Source organism: Acipenser ruthenus, chromosome 24 (assembly GCF_902713425.1).
Source record: "Acipenser ruthenus chromosome 24, fAciRut3.2 maternal haplotype, whole genome shotgun sequence".
NCBI classification, from domain to species: Eukaryota; Metazoa; Chordata; class Actinopteri; order Acipenseriformes; family Acipenseridae; genus Acipenser; species Acipenser ruthenus.
The window spans coordinates 27,415,399-27,434,221 of record NC_081212.1 but is presented as its reverse complement, the minus strand read 5'-3'; the positions used below and the strand labels follow the sequence as shown (position 1 = coordinate 27,434,221).

Genomic DNA, 18,823 nt, shown 5'->3' with positions numbered 1-18,823 from the left:
TATGATTCCTGACAACAGTTACAGTACCATCTACAGTACAGTTACCATGATCCATGATCCAACACAGAAGGGCAAGTAGGGCTGAAACAGATAACCCAGGCACACATGTGACAGGATGGCTAGCCAGTTTGACAGCCTCACAACCAGTGTGATAGTTTGATGACGTCTAAAATGAGAAACCTATGGGAATATGTATGAACAGTGTACATACATTTGGCTAGCCTGCCGGTTCGAGTGTGCAGAGCAGTCTTTACTGTACATCTTCACTGTTGAAAGTGCCTTCCCGTTTGACACAGAGACATTCATGCACAACAATCACTTGGTTTTATAATGAATGTATGTTTACTCACAAGTCCTTTAACAAACACATGAATACAGTAATAACATATTGTAGATGGCATTTACAGTGGTGTGGTTAACCAGCGATATTGCCAAAACCTTCGGGTTAGAAGCTTGAAACTTGGTATGAATAATCATTAATATGTTCTAAACATTTGCTGACATGGAACCACCCTCTCAGACCTTCCTAAGTGGAAACATTTTAAACTTTTATTTTTGTGTGTAGTACATAGCTGAAAACTGCAACCACATTAAAACGAATTTACCCAATTGATCATACATTGTTGTTAAAACAGGTTATAACAAAAATATAACTGTTACAAAAGACATAAATGTTTACAGTACACAACAACATATTCACCTATTACCATATTTTCTATTATCATATTCAACAGTAACCTGGCAGAACAAAATTAGCACCATCGTACTGTCAAGCAAGGCATCTCCATTTAACCAGTCCTCCTAATCATGTGCTGAGGAGCTGGGATTGACAGTTTGCTGCAAACTCCAGTAAACAGCAAACTAGCAAACCCAGCTCCTCAGCACAATAATGAAACTGCTGCTTGCCGTGACCGTTGTTTCACTCGGGTTTTACACATTACCAAGGTTTGTTTGCTTTTCCTAACTGATAACTTAATACATACAGAGCTGTGAGGCTTTGACAAGGAATCTCAAATACATACTTAGGATTGTCTTGTCCAGTTACACACTGTTCATTGTGTTAGGATTGTCTTGTCCAGTTACACACTGTTCATTGTGTTAGGATTGTCTTGTCCAGTTACACACTGTTCATTGTGTTAGGATTGTCTTGTCCAGTTACACACTGTTCATTGTGTTAGGATTGTCTTGTCCAGTTACACACTGTTCATTGTGTTAGGATTGTCTTGTCCAGTTACACACTGTTCATTGTGTTAGGATTGTCTTGTCCAGTTACACACTGTTCATTGTGTTAGGATTGTCTTGTCCAGTTACACACGGTTCATTGTGTTAGGATTGTCTTGTCCAGTTACACACGGTTCATTGTGTTAGTGTGTTTTTTAAAACTTGAAATAGAAATTATAATACAAAACTTTATCCGTAGATCAGTCACACAATCGTTTTTGGTAATCAGATAGATAGATAGATAGATAGATAGATAGATAGATAGATAGATAGATAGACAGATAGATAGATAGAGGAATATATTTACCCCAAAGTTAAATCATGTTACTTGTAATTTACATGAAAAGCATTCCCAGGTATTTACTAAAACAGCAATTCAAAGTATTTCTGCATGAATATCAGAAATTGTGAAAACGAATGCCTTGCCCTGATACATGGTAATCATGTGCTGGTTTACATGTGGGACTGAGAATTTTACCCAAAGAATTGCAACAATACACCTTCGACAAATACAGAGCCTCACGCCCATCTCTGAGCTCAGGTATTTCTTATTATCCACTGGAAACAGGTCGCTGCAGGTGGAAGTTAGACTCGGAGCTCTATGAAGGGGCACAGGAGTGCTTTTAACTTCTGATATTCAAACAAGGCACCAGAATAGGAGGAAGAAGGAAGAAACAAATCACAAATAATAATTCATAATAACAGTTTATATATATATATATATATATATATATATATATATATATATATATATATATATATATATATATATATATATATATATATAATTATTATTTTTTGCTGGAATAGTTGGCAGGCATGGAAAATAATGATGTAAGGCGAATCAGCAATAGAGAATAATAAAATAACCCTTAATAGGGTATTGAAGAAGCGAGACATTACATCTTGTGGAAAGGTAGACAAACCAAGTATCCCTTTAAATACACTGTAGGTGTGAGTAAGGGTTGGTGTTAGGTGCTGAAGGCACAGAACATTGTCCAAAATTTTGTAGACAGACGCTCAGAAGTTGCAGCAACCCTCCCCTTTATTGTGAAATCTCCAGGATCCTTTGGTAATGCTAATGCATAACTAGGCAGGTTAGTTTCTGGCACACCTACCCTTTACTGGCTTCTGAACACAGTTACTTCCACCTAACCTTCACACTTCACTCCTACCTCTCTCTTCGTTTCGCTCTGTCAACTGCTCCAACTGAACTGCTGCTCTGTTCTCTGTATGCAGCATGAGGGTGGAGACACACTCGCAGAGGGGAGTGGGTTTGATATATCAGTACATTACAGCTTAACATTGTACATGTGCCATCTTCCCTGTCAGTGAAAGGCAATTGCCACAAGGTGGCAGTATGTTACAAAAAACAAACCGTTCTGGCTGCAGAGATGGTTTCAGTAGGAAGGTGAATGTAATCTGGTGCTGTCCACACACCGCGACTGAAACGTGTAGGATTGTTAGCTATGTGCTTTCTTGACTCGCATGACAGTTTAGACTGCCGCCGTGGAATGAACAAGATGCCAAGTTTTAAAAGTACACCGACACAGTAATTCAATAAAAACTCTATCACCTTTACAATGCAATTGAGCGTGGTATTATTTATCATATAACAGGCAAAAAGACAAACAGCTGATATAGGCCCAACAAATGAAACACTAGCATATCAGAAAAGGCACTTCAGACCTACTGTAAACAGATTTTACCAGCAACATGTTAATAATGCTTTATGCTCTGCTTATTATTAAGACGCTTAGGCTTGTTAACTGAGGTATGCATTTATAGGCCGTGCTTTAATCAAATGTGTCTGCCGTGGAAAATCATTTATTGCAATTTGGGTATTTCTGAAAATAAAGCAAGGGGAGAAGAAACACAGATAAACACAAGCGACACACAGGTAGAGCAGAGACATAATCACAAGCAAACACACACACTGTGACACACCATGCTGCAGAGAGCAACAGAGATTCCCAGGGTCTGTCTGATTGGTCCAGTCTGTTCTAATAGACTGTCTGGGTGATCAATAATGAATGTACATTAAGCAGCTCAGCTCTGTGATTAGGTAGAAACCAGGTCAGGCATGGCAAATCTGCTCCCTTGGGATGAGAATGACAATTTTACCACTGAGACATCTCTGCATGTGTCACAATAATTTGTGCTACATTGCTCAAATAAAGCTACTGTAAACACAGAAGTGGGCATCAAAGTATAATGGAGTTGCCTGGGATTAGCTTATTGAGTGGCTTTGCCAAATAGCCAACATTAATAAGCAAGGGAAGCATGGAGATATTCAACAGAAAAGGGGATTCCCCTTAGAGGTGCATTGAAAAAAAGAAATAAAACCAGCATACTGTACATCATCCTGAACTGTTGAATAGAACTGAAGTCTTAGACAAAGAGCGTGCCTTCTTCAAAGAGCTATGAACATCAGTCTATGCAGCTTCTCCAGACCCCATGTCAGAAGAATGCTTCACCAGATCAGGTGGCACCGGCAGGTGATTGCTTATTCCCACTTTGGGGAGGAAGTCGGGTTTATACCACGCAATTGATCCTGACCTTTCTACACTCGCAACACTCCTGGCAAAACGCTTTTAAATTAAATCTAATGAAGTCTTCAGGAAACTGAGCAAGGTGTTTTCTTCAGGTCACTGTACTGTTGGTAGTGCACTGCACTGCTCAGCTGAGCTGAACCAGTGACAGAACAGATTTCTTATTTTCCTTACGGCACCCGTAAGCATCAATGTACCTTCAGCTTGATCAGTGTCTGTGATCCTCCCGTGACTGCGGGTGAGCAGGGAATCAGTGAAGTGCAAAGGGACCGGTCCTGCAGGAACAGTGCCCGCTGGACACATTACAGCTACCCCAAACTTCTGAGATACTGCCCGCGTTCCCAACTACGGCTACACAAATGTGAGTAGGTGTTTGAAATTTCTCTTTAAGTCTCCACCTTTGTAGAGGATATTTTTGTTGGATTATTCATCATAGCTGAAGTAGTTCTTAAAAATAGAAAGGCTTTGGACATCACCCTTTAAAAAGCCTTGAAGCAAAATTGTCAAGCCTTAAGACAGTCAATATATAATTTATACCTATCATAGTGTGAGTGTGAATAGAGATCATTTTCTTAGTGCAGGCATTAACAGCTACAGTACAGAGCCAGTTTCAAAAACATGACACATTTGATTCTCCTAAATTGAAAAAAAAGAAAAAACCCCAAAACTTAAGATTTTTTTAAAATTTATTTTACAACTTTTGGAAGGCAATTTAAACCACAAAGATTTACTTTAACTTTTTATATAAACACTTTCTGCATAAAAAAAAAAAAGTTTCATGTGCACATTGTGCTTAAATTGCAAAGTCTGTACAACCTTACAGGACACCCCTATAGGAGGGAATCCAGTAAACATTTTATTGCATACGTTACATGTGATTTGAAGCTCCACATGTACATGTTGGGGGGGAGAAACACCATTACAATCTGAATGAGAATAGCAGCTTGTAGGGAAAGTCTTGCACATTGTCCAGAACATAAAGAAGAACACCAACACAAGGCTCTACCATTGTGCTTGAGTGCTGCCTAAACCTACAGACAGCTTGCAGGAAGCAAATGTGTTCAGAATGTGGAACGATGAACAAATCGGAGCATTCTTTTAAATATAACCCCCTTAAACAATTTCAATAGCGCTTAGAGACTGTTGCCGGCGTTCATTAATGAAAAGATGGAGTTGTATAGCTCGTGATGAAATGATCAAGTGGCCAAATCAGTGGCACAGTCCTATTCGCTTTATACATGTATTTCTTTGCAAAGGCAGGTGATTTATGTGGCAGAGGGTTGGTAAAAAATGTAAAAGTTATTCCTCATGAATACATCTGCAGCCACATGATTAAAACTGCATTACAAAGCTGCCTAGTACACGGAACACACAATGAGGCCACTGGAAATGTGTCAGCACAGACAGTAAATGTAACAGCATACAATCACTTTCAGCAGTACAGTACAGTATCTATTTAAAATAAAGAGAAATCTGGGCTTTGAACACTTTGGTATTAACAGCACACAAGCTCTGTACACACACTTTTCATGTACGTATCTACTGTTGTGTAATCAATTGAAGCAAGCAAGAATACAAAAATGACTTTATGCATAGCTGTATTTGAGAAAAGCAATTTTTTTTTTGACAAATGTCTCCCAACGTGTGGAGCCAAGGTGTAGGCAGTGAGTGTTTATTTTGTTTCCGGACAGTCAGGGTTTCCAAGCATATAAACCAAACCCACGCTGATTTAACCGGTGTGAAGACGCACAACCCGAACTGATAAAAGTAACCTGCTATTTGATGGGTTACCTACTCCTCGCGTACATTAGCCCTGAGAAAGGTCTGTAGTACACTGATGAATGTGAACCTGGTGAGACGCAGTTTAAACATCAGAAAGAAAAAAAAAAAAGAGTATATATATATATATATATATATATATATATATATATATATATATATATATATATATATATATATATATATATATTCATAAGCATAGACCCTAATATTATCAAATGAACAACACATTAGGCCAAAAGCAAAAGAAACATTTTTATGCAACATTAGGGCTGCACCAACCCAACCATTTTAAGCCCTCCAGAAAGAGATCAAGAGATCTGGCCACGGGGTCTTGCCGTTAACGGTTGCCCGACAAGATCTGAAAAGCAAGTGCGACAGGTTTTGTGTACTTCACTCAACATGCTTTCACAGCCAGCTCCATTTTTGCAAATGGGGAAAAAAAAAAATTACATTTAAAAAGGGACAAATAAGCTGTTTCTTGCTGGCTTTGCATGCAACAGCATAATTTAAAAAAAAAAAAAAAAAGGAAGATGCAAAACAGCTTTGATAGATAAGGCCAATACAGAACGAGGTGACAAAGCACGAGTTGCACCACTGGGCAGGACTGGTTCAATAGAGGTCGACTAATGCAGAAATACCTATACTATGGTTAAGCGGGTTTACTGCTTCCCATAATAACGAGCATGTCCTTCACCACTGTTAATGGACACCATAAAAAAAAAGCAGTGCGATAGTTATTTTTCATTTAGCCTTTTGCAGGACATAAATGTAGCACAGATGCACACAACACAAAACAAACAAACTAAAATGTCCCCAATGGTTCTGATGTAGACCCATTGCCAGCTTCAGAGTTGCATTCTAAAACAGGAGGTTACTCGGCTGTTGGTAGCATTGTAATGACATTTAAATACAATCCACAAAAAAAAAAAAAGCCACACCCACACCTTATGGTAACATTCAAAAAACGCTTTTTTGCTTTTTCATTTGACTTGTCCTGAAATAGTTTAGTTTATAGTCACAATACAAAGAGGTGAAATTTGTGAAGGACTGTGTTTCTACAACATACAATGTGTTGTGTTTAGTTTTATACAGTATATGAACGATGACTCAGGAACTGCACCAGTCAGTTTGTTCAAGGAGTGCACCTTACAAATACACAGGCTGTAATATTGTGAAGGCACATGGATCCTTCTACCTCACTTATGATTGTACGCTAATTTATGTTTAATAAGCAGGATAAGCACCAGGACATATGATATAATTATCCTTTCTATATTTGACTGTAAATGAGATAAAATGACACATTAATGGCAGGTGCAGTTATTAGGAATTAAACTGGTCTGGAAAATTACATTTAAACTAAAACTTCACCATCACTGCCTCTTACTATGGTCTTGTGGAAGTGGTAACTTTGTGCTTCTGTAACAAACTGAGTACATTTCTAGAGCACAGCCAGCGAGGGACTGTGCAAGTCTATTTCCAAAAAGAAATCGTGATTAACCCACGTGCTGATTGAGTTTTGTAGATTTCAAATTTCAAAAGATCAGAATAACCCGATAAGGCTCTTCTCCACGTTTACAGTCCCTTTAGAAACCCCACAATTATAATGCATGAAATTGGGTCATGGTTTTCTGGTTTACAACAGTACACTTCTGCAATTGAATCATTACTAAACGGTTTAATAATTAATACACAACTCTGCCAAATGGCAGGTACCAAAGTGTCTGAAAAAGGTATTTTCCATTGTATTTTAACCTGTACATCAAAATCACAATGCAGCATCCTACAGGATTTCCCTCTAACAAAATAAATATATTTCCTTTTAATATACATGTTTTAAATGTGGAATATATTTTTTAAATCTAAAAGCTATCTATAATAAAAAAAACAATACAAACTGGTAAATATCTCTACCCGTCACCAACAGTTTGTCGATTTTTTTTAATGCTCTTGCAGAGTGAAGATCAACACACGTATTTGCACTACTGTACATCCTTTTAACTTTGTTATTTTTTTTGAGGCAGGTGCTAAAATGAAACGGAGGCTCACTGGAAAAGCCTGCTCGATTCTGATTGACATGGTGCAGGTCAGGCCTGAACCCAAGCTGGAGCAGCTGTTAAAACAGGAAACGCCCACACAAAGAAGGGTAGAAGGACGAGCCAAACTCAACGGCACTGCCCCATTCACAAATCAAGGGAGGTGGATATCTACTACAGCCTGCACACGCAGCACAGAGATTCAAGGAAAAAGAAAACACTTAGAAACATGGAACAGACATTTATATTTAAATGCAAGTATGTGTGTACGTGTTACTAAATCTTAAATCGATAGGTACCAACACAGTATTCTCTTTGAATAGCTGAAAAAAGAAAAAAAAAAACGCCAACAACCAAACACACACAGCCAGCAACAACAGCAACTCCGTATACAAGTTTCAAATGGCTTTGCGTGTTCATTGGACACAACAGCGGAGTAGTCGATCCAGTGCAGCCTGAATGAGTGAAACGCCGTGGGTTGTGGTTGAAAGCTCTAGTTGTGCTTTGCCCTGCCTCCTTTCATGTAGCTCTTCCAGCGCTTGACAAAGTCTTTGAAGACAGGAGAGTCCTCCACAGTGCCCAGCAGCTGCAACTGGTTGATGTGCGTGGTGTGATAGTCCCAGCGCGCCAGGTTGGGCGCCGTCCCCAGCATGAAGTGCCGAAGGTCGTAGATGGTGCCGGAGCCCGTGTCGTACAGCGGCAGCATGGCTTTGAGGGACTCCAAGCCCCGGCTGTACAGCACTTGAGCCTCCCTCCCCAGCGGCTCCCCTGCAGTCTCTTTCAGGTCGTAGAGGCCTATCAAAGAGTAAATGAAGCCATTTAAAACGAAAGAGCTCGGGGTGGTGGGGTACTCCTCGTACCAGTCATACTTGTTCATGAACACGGCCTTGACGCCATGCTGCCCAGACGGCCGTTTGTAGGGTGCTGTTGCCTTGAGAGCGGCACTGAGGTACACCGGATCTTTAGTAAGCAAGTAGGCTCTAACCAGCGTGGACATGGCCTGTCCCTGCGCCATGGCAGAATACCAGCCGGGGTCCAGCGACTTGAAGCCCTCCCCGAGTTTCCGCGTCACCATGATGGGCCAGCCCCCTTGGTCGTCCTGGTTCCTCACCAGCCAATCGCTGGCGGCGAAGAAGGCGGCCATGTGGGCGGTCGTGGATATGGTGATGTTATCGATGAAGCCTTTCCCTTTCAGCACGATCTTAACCACCCGCTTGGGCGTGATTTTAGTCTGCTTGACAGCCTTGGTGTTGGAAAGCCCGACTCCTTTCTTTAGGTCGGTCACCAGGTCTCTGGTGACGGTACTCCAGCTAGTCCTGGCCCCGATGCCATAGTAGATGTCCCTGTCTTTGAAAGCTATGAGCTGCGTGTTGGAGACGTAGTGGATAACAAACTGCTGGTTCTTCTCGGTCGTCTCGAGGACCACGGAAACGCTTCCGTTCGTCACGAATCGGAGGTCGAACGAGATGATGAAATCTTTTGTGTTCCCAAGGGGCAGCCAGACTCCATCTGAAGCTTCTGCAAAACAGAAGGCAATAGTAAATATATAACATGCGTTTTTTTTGCTTGTTTGTTTTTGCAAAAAACTGCTCTGTGACCTCTTAATTAAGAAACAGGACAGCTCTCCTCACCCATGACATGTTCAAGTCTTGCGGTTTTAAACTACAACAACAACAACGTTCCTATGGGAGCTCACATAAGCTTATGTCTTACTTAATTTGGAAGAAATGCTAATTCAACCTCTTGGCTGAAACTCCACGAGAAGTGTTAATACATAAACTGTCTAGAAGCGATCACATTGCCCCTTGAATCCATGCATCTCTGGGTGGTATGACAGTACATGGTGTTCACGCAGCATTCAGTACCAAGAAGTGAAACTAAACCTTTTCAAGCCAGCAGCGTTCTTGACATTGACACACATTCTAGCAGAACTGCCAGCTTTAAATAAATAAGACCCTGGAGATATAACTGCTTGTTCTTTCCAACTCCCTTTCCCCTTCCTCTGTTTCTTAGTTCATTGCATCCATCCAAGATGCTTTCTCTCTCCCTCGGGCAGGAGGGACTCAAAGTAATGGGGAGCCAGTTCGAGAAAGGATTGCCGCCATTGCTAGTGCTGTATAATGCACTCATAAATCCATTAGTTACTGCAATCTTGGAGTAAGTGGATTTGTTCTGTGGCCTCGTGATTACTTTGCCATCAATAACGTATGAGTAGAGAATACATAAGAGATCCCATTCCCTGGGCTGCTCCAATACTTCTCTGCTGCAAAGCCACAGGGGCATCCTTCACAGCTTTCCCTTCAGGGACCTGAGGCTTAGGTGCTGACAGCAATTACTCCACTGCCATTGTCAGCAACAGGCTTGTTAATTCTAATGGGTATTGATTAGTTAGGGGGAAATGCATTAGTGTTAGGAACAAGAACACCTCTCTGCCTGGTGAAAAGAATCCTTAAAGATATCCTTGTATAAAATATTATATTGCATGGGAACACGAAACAGATTGCAGGTCATTATAAAAATAAAACAAATTAAAACAAAACAAAAAAAATCCTGAAGGTTTAAAAATAAAACAAACATTTACAACTCAAGGCTTTTTTTTTGTTTTTTTTAAATCTTAAAAAACAGCAGGGCTTCAACAAAAAAAAATAAATAAAAAAAAAATAAGGAGGTTCTACAAATGTCACTATTTTAATGGATTGCCTTTGGTTATGCAACTAGAGAATGAATAATGGATTTGTTAATTAACCAACAAGTGCAACACGCACACTACTGAATTTAGCAACTTGCCAGAACGAAAACAATTATTCTTAAAATGAATTCATCTTCAAGTGAAAAAACAAATGAACTCCGAAGCATTTTGGAGTAGGTCTAATTGCAACTTCATACACCTTCAGTGTCACCCATCACCTACTCCATTATCCAGAGATACATCAGTCAAACCACAGAAAGTATTGTCTCGTCACCCGTACCAGCTGAACTGCAATACAGTACCTGGTGCACTGAAGTGCTTGACGGTGCTGGACCTGGTTTTGTCATGCACTGAAGAGACGGTGCATCCCCTGGGAGCGGTCCAGCCGCTCTGCTGCCTGCTGTCCTCCGCGCTCTCGTACACTTCGATGTGCGGGGGCTTCTCCGTCAGGTTCTTGCTGTAGTGACTCAGCCCATACTGTGCGATCTGGATTGGGTAGAAGTAGCCTTGAGGCCCCCACTGCGTGGACAGAGGAACTCCTGAAGAGGGTCCAACAGGGTTAGGGATTAGAAACCATTCTGAACACAGTGTAGGGGCTGGGAGGCTGGAGGCAGCTTGGGCTTCTCCTGCTGGAAGCTATTACATTTAAACAATTTATTTTGAAATGACTCGTGTCTTCACTTCCCAGATTCTACAAGTATTTACAGCACTCCCTTTTATACAACATGCATGCTCTGTGTCGGTGGAAGTGATTTACAAGACTAATAAACTACAGCAACTCACTGTGTGCAACTTGCTTTGTATTAAAACTATATTCGGCACGTGCGATTTACTGGAAAACAAATCAAAACATTACACAAAATGGTGTCAAATTTCAAGTGTGTAGTCAAGTAAAATATTGGGAGGAGGGGGAAGCTAGCTTGGGATAAGCAAACACACACAGACGTTGTACAAACCTTCCACTCCACTGATGCACTTCACTCTGTCCCGAACCTCCACGTTGTACCCCTCGAAGGACATGAACACCCCATCCCGGTGGTAGGGCTCCCGCTGGGCGTAGACTCTGGAGTAGCTGTGAGAGAACTCAAACCTCTCGTAGCCGTCGTACTGGGCGATCTTTCCGTACACTTCGAAATACTTCTCGGCCCAGCTGAATGGAAGATAGACCTCGTTCCCCTCCCTTCTTCCCTTGATCGTATTCTCGTCGTTAATTAGGCAGTCTATCTCTTCATATTTGATTCCAAGCACTTTGTTAACGTTGCTGTTCCCCACTCCCACCACCGGGGGAGCCTTCTGCTGTTCCTGGGGCGAAGCTTCCTCCGACTGCTGCTTTGGCGCGGGGAGGTTGTTTGCATGGCTGTTGCTCTCCGAGGCAGCTGTCCTCTTCTCTAAGCCCTCCCTCCACAGCCTGTTATCCAGCAGGCTCTGGTCTCGTGGGAAGCGGTTGGCTGTGTCACTGGAGCACTTGTTCCACAGCAGCACAGTCACGAGTGTGAAGATGGCGCAGATGATGATCAGAGTCTTATAGTTCACGCGAGCTGCCAGGCAACGCATATTCACAGTTTACCTGCAAAAAACAAACAAACAAAACACGAAGAGGAAAATAGTTATTGTTGCATTTAGTCAAACTAAAAGCAGTTCATCTAACACACGGATTTAAAAAGACTACGCACTTGCAGTATCATTTTAACAGCAGTGAAATTACATTTACTTTGTCAAAACACTGGTTTACATCAAGCTTAAAAAACACACACACACACACACACACACACACACACAAACACTGCAAACAAATTTTGCAACATATATTACTGCCGTGGTAAGTGTTTGCATATGAGGTCTTCAGATATTCCTGGTCCCGAACTTTATGAAGACTGAAAATGAAGCCTGCATTTCTGGGAATTCTTACCAAACACCCACAACAATCTGTATGAAACTGAAAAAAGTACAAGTCCCCACTTGAGTAAGTCTTGGCTGAGACTTTGTGTAGTTGTGAAAACTAAATAGCCAACAGGTAGTACCTGTACAGTAACCAAGATAAAACAGACAACAAACACAGCACAACATTTCCATATTACATGTGCAAAGTTAATTGGTTTACTTCCATGCATGTCCGACTGCTAGATGACAGAAGTCCAATTCAGAAGTCGCGACTCCACACAGAAACATTATATTAATGAATCTGAGAAACCACAGCTTATACAAATGTAAAAAGGGATCATCAATCTTCTGCCTTCGAAACAAGATGCTGCCAACAGTCCAGACAGACTCCTGCCACCACTGTGCAGACGATACCAATCAAATCAGGTAACGCTATTATCTGACTGAAAAATCTATGCGCAAACACCGCCTAGGCTCCCCATGCCCCGCTAATTATGCTTGCGTGTTGAGAAAGTGCAATGACACAGCAGTGAGTCACACTTCAGAGGAAAGAATCAATGCCATAAAATAGAACTCCAGCTCGCTGTGTCTGAAGGCTGTCGTATAAAAGATTCAATCCACTCTCCAAAAAAACAACAAAGAAAAACCCACACACACCAAAAACACAACAAGGGTTTACAGGAATAGCACCCTTTATCATAACACCCAGACTGGCAGAGCCACTCTCGACTTTATGAAAGCTAGCCATTAGAACTGCCTAATGAGAAAACATTAGACGATTATTTAAGACTTGAGGAACAGAGCTGGCTTTGAGTGTTTAATAGGAGGAGATTGATTGACTGTTTACCTGCTGTCACTGCTTCATATAAACGCAATACCCCTGCTGACAGCTAGGGCAAACAACTGGAGAATTTACAGTACACAGCAGAGCATGCTTATTTCAGGACTGAAATACCCCCCAAGAAATGTAATAAAAATAGTTTTAAAATCTGCATATTATGAAGCACTGTATAGTCTGCTTTGCACTGCAGACGGACTGACACTGCACAGTGAAAGGTTAGCTGCAGGATCTGGTCGATTGGGTCGGACTACACATAATTGGAACACTACAATCTTCTTCTGCAGTCTCTGGTCCCTTCAGTCATTATGTAGCTTGCTCAAGACAACGCTGTAATAAACAGCATTCAAATCCAGATGGAACACTGGACACTGGCCATAGCTAATCGGAATGCAGCATTACTGACCTCTAACCTCACTGGCACAGACTGCTACTGCTAATAAAAACACACATACTGCAGAAGAACAAAATAAAAGCTTTAATAAAGCTATGACTGAACTCCGAATACAGCTGCTTACAAAGTTCTGGAATTAGGAAACATAAAAGCCGGATAGCAACGCCATGCTGGCACCACTCAATAGGAAATCACTTTATACACCCCTAATGCGCACACTTCCACCTCTCAATTTAAAACCGCGTTTCAAAACATATTGGATGTGACACCGTGTCAAAATGAACTCCACTGTAGTGTTTGATGCAGAGACGTTGGGAGAAGGGTCTGGATCAGATTTTTAAAAGGATCCCTGCAGACAGACCTGTCAGAATAAGGCAAGCCGGAGCTGCGAGCCTCACATGTAAGATTAATAGAAAAGCCGGGTCTAGAAATCTCAGGGGGGTACTGCTGCTGGATTGCTTGAAACTCCTTGGCTTGACAGTGTGTAGAAAGACCTGTACAATAATGCAGGGCTGTTTGTGTGTTGATGACCGTGGAAGACAAGATAAAATCAAGGGCACCATGAGAATAAAATCAACACTCAAGCTCAAGGCAAACAAATAAATAAAAATAAAACAAACAAACTCTGCAAATCTTGGGTCAGCATGAGTGTTCCTCCACGAAGAGAACTCAAGTGGCACCTATTAAAGCCTTTGCTGAGACTTTGTGTATTTCAATATAGCAAAGAAAGCCTCTGGTCACACACACCCCCCCGCCCCCCCGCAAGGTGATTATTTCTGTAAACTAAGGCATTTACAAGTCTCTAGTCATTCTCCATTTTGGATACTATACTCGTACACCCGAGAAAGACACAATAAGAATGTTGTAGCATCAATGCCAATAGCATGTTGGTCAAAAATTAAAATATATTACCACAAGGATTATGGTTTGATTGCATGTTTCCCCATAGAATTATAGTACAAATTTGCCAAGGTCACCGTCTGCCAAATGGGCATGATCTTATAATTGTGTATAGGCAGTAATAAAATAAATAAAAAAGAAGCAACTATGTAAAAATAAATACAAATAATATAGCATTATTATTGATGTGACTACAGTCATTTAAGATATAGGGGGCACAACAGCACTACACTACAGACTGAACAACGTACGTAGTACTGGAGCCAGACCAGCCTTCTCTAGAGATCACAGAGCATCGAGTTCAGGGTTAATGCTTCTGGTGTTCCGCTCGAGAGATAAACTGCAGCTACATAACAAACACAGGGCACAGCAAACGCAAAACCCATCTTTACAGGGGATTAAATAAGCTGCAATTCATCACTGTGACTTCTACATCTGTAGAGAATGCGGAGGACCACTTCCTCAAATGGCACGTTTCTTATTTTTCATTCCTCGCATGTCTCACTACGAGCCAGTCAGTCGCGGTTTCTGTTTATTTTTTTTTACAATTTGATTTCCCCATTACAGTTTTAAAGTGTATTATTTATTCTGCATATTATGAAGCTGAACACTAATGACTGTAGTTATTTTATAACAGAGCATATTTTTAATACAATGAATATAGCAATAGATTTTGTAAATGAAAATGAAAGGAAATACAAACATGGCAAAACAGCTTTAAACTCCATTAATGTGAAATAACAAGCGACCCTGCTGAACCATTAAGCCAAGTCCAAGTTTCATCTTTAATAGAGCGCCCTAGAAAAACAACTCCCAGCAGGATTATTGACATTGCCTAATTGGTTCTTGTCCTCCCACAGTATCCAGGCCCGTGGTATTTGCTGTTCCCATCGCCTCCTTTCACAGACCTGGCTCCTACACCCCCCCCCCCCCCCCCCCATAGAAGCATTCCATTATCTACAAGGAGTCTGCTCCTATTAACCTGTAGTTAAAAACCTCAGTTTAATAAATGCTACTATTTTCCATAAATTGACGTTGAAGCACCTTGGGAAGACTGTTTTGAAAGGCGCTATATAAAATGAGTTGTATTAAGTGTCCAAAGTAAAATAAAAACCCTTCATGTACTGATATTGCTGCTGGCTCTCTTTTATCTCACCCAGTTCAGTACTGCTTTATAGTACATTGATTTTAAATAAAAACACTGTTTGGTCAGACATGGATTTTACAGAGCACAAGTAAAGATATTTTTTACGTCATCGTTTCGTTGTTTGACTATGCCAGGCACTGTCTGACTGCACATTTCTGTGCCATTACAGTCCATGCTGTAACCCTACCATTATGAGATTACTGTGATTTAGTGGTTGGTGGAGCAAGTGATTTATTGTTGTGGTGACTTAAACCCTGTGTCTAACCAGGCATGCTGGGTTAATTCAAACCATCAACACAGCTTTTCTGAACAGGGACACACAAACAGCTGACACTTTCTGCAAGGCATGACCTCCACCAGGGAACACAGACTTTATAAATGCTCAGATAAGCAGGGTCGTGTTTATCAAACAAATATGAAGTTCAAATAAATGCTTTTTATTTTTTCAAACACCAACCAAGACACGAATATTGGAGGAGTTTGATTTATAAAATTTAAAAATGCACTGCTGGAATAGTGTAGCACTGGATTTGTACCAACTTTATTTAGTCACTAAAACACAGATGTTGAAAAGCAAAAAACTATATATATATATATATATATATATATATATATATATATATATATATATATAGGAAAAAGCTACAGTTATTGTATTTTCCCTTGTGTCGGTCTGGTAAATGATGCAAATAAACACAAAGGTCATTCTGGTTGTCAGTGGGTTAAACTTGAATTGTTATGGTTTTGTAGATTTCGGAGCCATGAAATAGACCTGCTTTTTGCTTTGAAATAACAGCAAATGATTTGGTAACAAAACAAGAAAATGTTGCAATGCGAGTTAAGCACTTGCAGCCTGACACAAGCTCATATAAAATAAGCCTTCTGTGAATTCTGGCAATGTGCTTTATGCAGCTTCATTAAAAAAATAAAAAAAAAAAACACAACAACCACACACACACACAAACACAAATAACAACAGGCAGTAGCAATATATGTGATTGCATGAACCACCTCAGTGCTGCACGCACACCTTCAGGAAGATATACAGGTAGCCCTTTTGTAACAGGTAAGCCATAAATCCTACACCGAGGAACAGAGAACATACCAGTAAATAGTTTATTGACTACCACAGGAGGCACAATTACACATGGCTTTGAACAGTTTAACATACCTCCTGCTGTAATAAACCAGCTGATTCTCCTTCCTTTCTTAGGAGACTTCTTTTTGCTACCACACTTATCAACTCCACTGGCATGCTACAGTGGGAGTAAGCAGCCTTGGTGAATATTGCTGTCATAATTACAAGCTCATTTAGAGTACGGTCCAATAAATCTCCAGATGGGTTTCGTTATTAAAATCCTTGCTAATGGCACAAACAATAACTTCAAAATCGGTGGCAGCTGCTGACAAGTGCTTAATAACATTTCCCCTTCAGTATTGTACACTTGACAGATTGCTATTGTACAGGCTTGCTGGAGCAGAATCCAGAGCAATGGAGAAAGAAAGATCATCCACGGTAACCTTTCAATAGCGTGCAAGACATTTCAGTTCTCTAGGTAAAAAAAAAAAAAAAAAAAAAGCACTGAAGATGATAACTGGACAGACTTCTTTTTTTAAATGTTGACCCCCTCCCCTCCGTCATCGGTCACACCAATGCCTTGGTTTGTCTGCTTTGTCCAGGTTCATGTTTTCATTTTTAAAAACCTGATCCATGCACTTGAAAAACAAAACCAAATCGCAGCGTCTTTGCAGAGCAAGGATTACTGCCAGCCAGGAGCAACTTTGCTGATCTCTGCTGGAAACAAACATTTAAAATAACTCAAGACAGCCTGCCATTGGAATGCAATTCTTTTGAGAGAAAAGCGTTGCCTGCGTACAGGTGATTAACTTGAGCGTCCTTGAGATCCTTCATTTATCTCCTATTGATGACCCCACAGCGTGCAGAGCAGAGCGCACAACAGGAATTTTGCATGGAAACTTACTTTGTTTGCAAATACTGTAAGCCTGCCGAGCCCACATTTGACCCTCACTAGCCCATTCGAACCTGTCCGTGTGCTGTATTTATTATGAAAAAAGAATACATAAATACACTGCATCACATGCTCTCTAGTTTGCTCTCAAGAAGGTAATGGAAAACACTGACTGCAGTGCATGCTTATGCCTGGGTGACATTGAATTGATGAAAGCATCAAAACTCAATTCTCAATCTCAATCACAACCCATGTGGCCTCGCCCAAGTGCACCTGGAAGAAATGAATGTTCATCCATTCAGGTAGAGAATTATGGAAGCATGTAAAACAGATTATAATTTCAGGATCAAGACATTTGTGAGACACTGATGTATTAAGTAAAGGAAGAGTCATGGAAATGCTGTACTTGTGTGTGTATACGATCACCCAGCATAAACACACTCCTACAGGACTGACACAATAATAAAAACTATTACAAAGAGAGGTTTCCTTCCCTCCAGGCATCCTTATTTTCCATTCCATTTATATGGTAGTGCTGTTCTTCCCCTTTCCACAACTTACTCTGCTGTGCGTCTCATCGCATTGCACTCACTTCTACATTTCTTCCTTTTATTTTCTCTCCCCTTTCAGGACCCTGGGACTCTCCTGCTCTGTTGTCCAGTCAGGACCTTGGGGCTCTTCTCTCTTCTTTCAGTGTTGTCGGAGGCTGAACACACAGGAATAGCTTGAGACAGTAAGACTAAGGAATATGCACAGGCAAGCCTCCAGAAATATCTGAATGGGGGTGGGGGGGGGGGGGGGACATAAAGGGTCAGCTCAGATGGAGACCCCCAACCCCCCCAGTGCACAAATCAAACAGAACTGCTCTTGATTCATTTTTGGAAGAAGTGGAAATAAAAAAATTCACAAGAGGCTGTTTGACGTAAATCAAACACCAGGATTCCTCAAGGGTCTGAATTCCATCTCACCCACATGTAACAGTGTGGCTTTCACAGTGGGGTCCCTTGTTTGGCAGACTGGGCTAAACACATGAAGCTGCTACTCCTGAATTATACAGGTTTTGCACAAACAAAAAAAAAATCAATTAAAAAAAATGCTAGAAAAAAGTAACACACATGTCAAATTAAAGAAATCCAGAAGCTTCACACGCTGCCATACTGTATCCATTAAACACCTAACATATTACTTATTAGCCAACATAGCAAGAACCATGGATAGGTGATTGATGCAATCCAGGGGGATTCCGCACAGCTGTAAAATACTCCACATGTGTATTATGAAGTTAGATTGAATTGTGAAATCTGTTTTTACTTGGGTTTCACCAAAATACACTACTGGAATACATCTGGAAAGCAGACATTTCAGAATATAAAACCTAACGAAAAGACTTCATTAAAAAGTAGTGTCGTTCTC

At 40.8% G+C, this 18,823-nt stretch overlaps 1 protein-coding gene across 3 annotated transcripts in view; it reads right to left on the bottom strand.

Annotated features, from left to right (window-relative positions):
* Positions 1-7,218: 7,218 nt before the first annotated feature.
* The window catches only part of LOC117429202 (D-glucuronyl C5-epimerase-like), a 28,461-nt gene continuing 16,856 nt past the window's right edge, over positions 7,219-18,823 (bottom strand). For all 3 annotated transcript variants that reach the window (XM_034048465.3, XM_034048466.3, XM_058999075.1), the window contains 3 exons: positions 11,237-11,847; positions 10,583-10,819; positions 7,219-9,109 (listed from right to left, as the gene is read on the bottom strand). In XM_034048465.3, the coding sequence (XP_033904356.3) occupies positions 8,085-9,109; positions 10,583-10,819; positions 11,237-11,834 (1,860 nt within the window). In that variant the 5' untranslated portion in view covers positions 11,835-11,847 and the 3' untranslated portion in view covers positions 7,219-8,084. The remainder of the gene's footprint in view (positions 9,110-10,582; positions 10,820-11,236; positions 11,848-18,823) is intronic.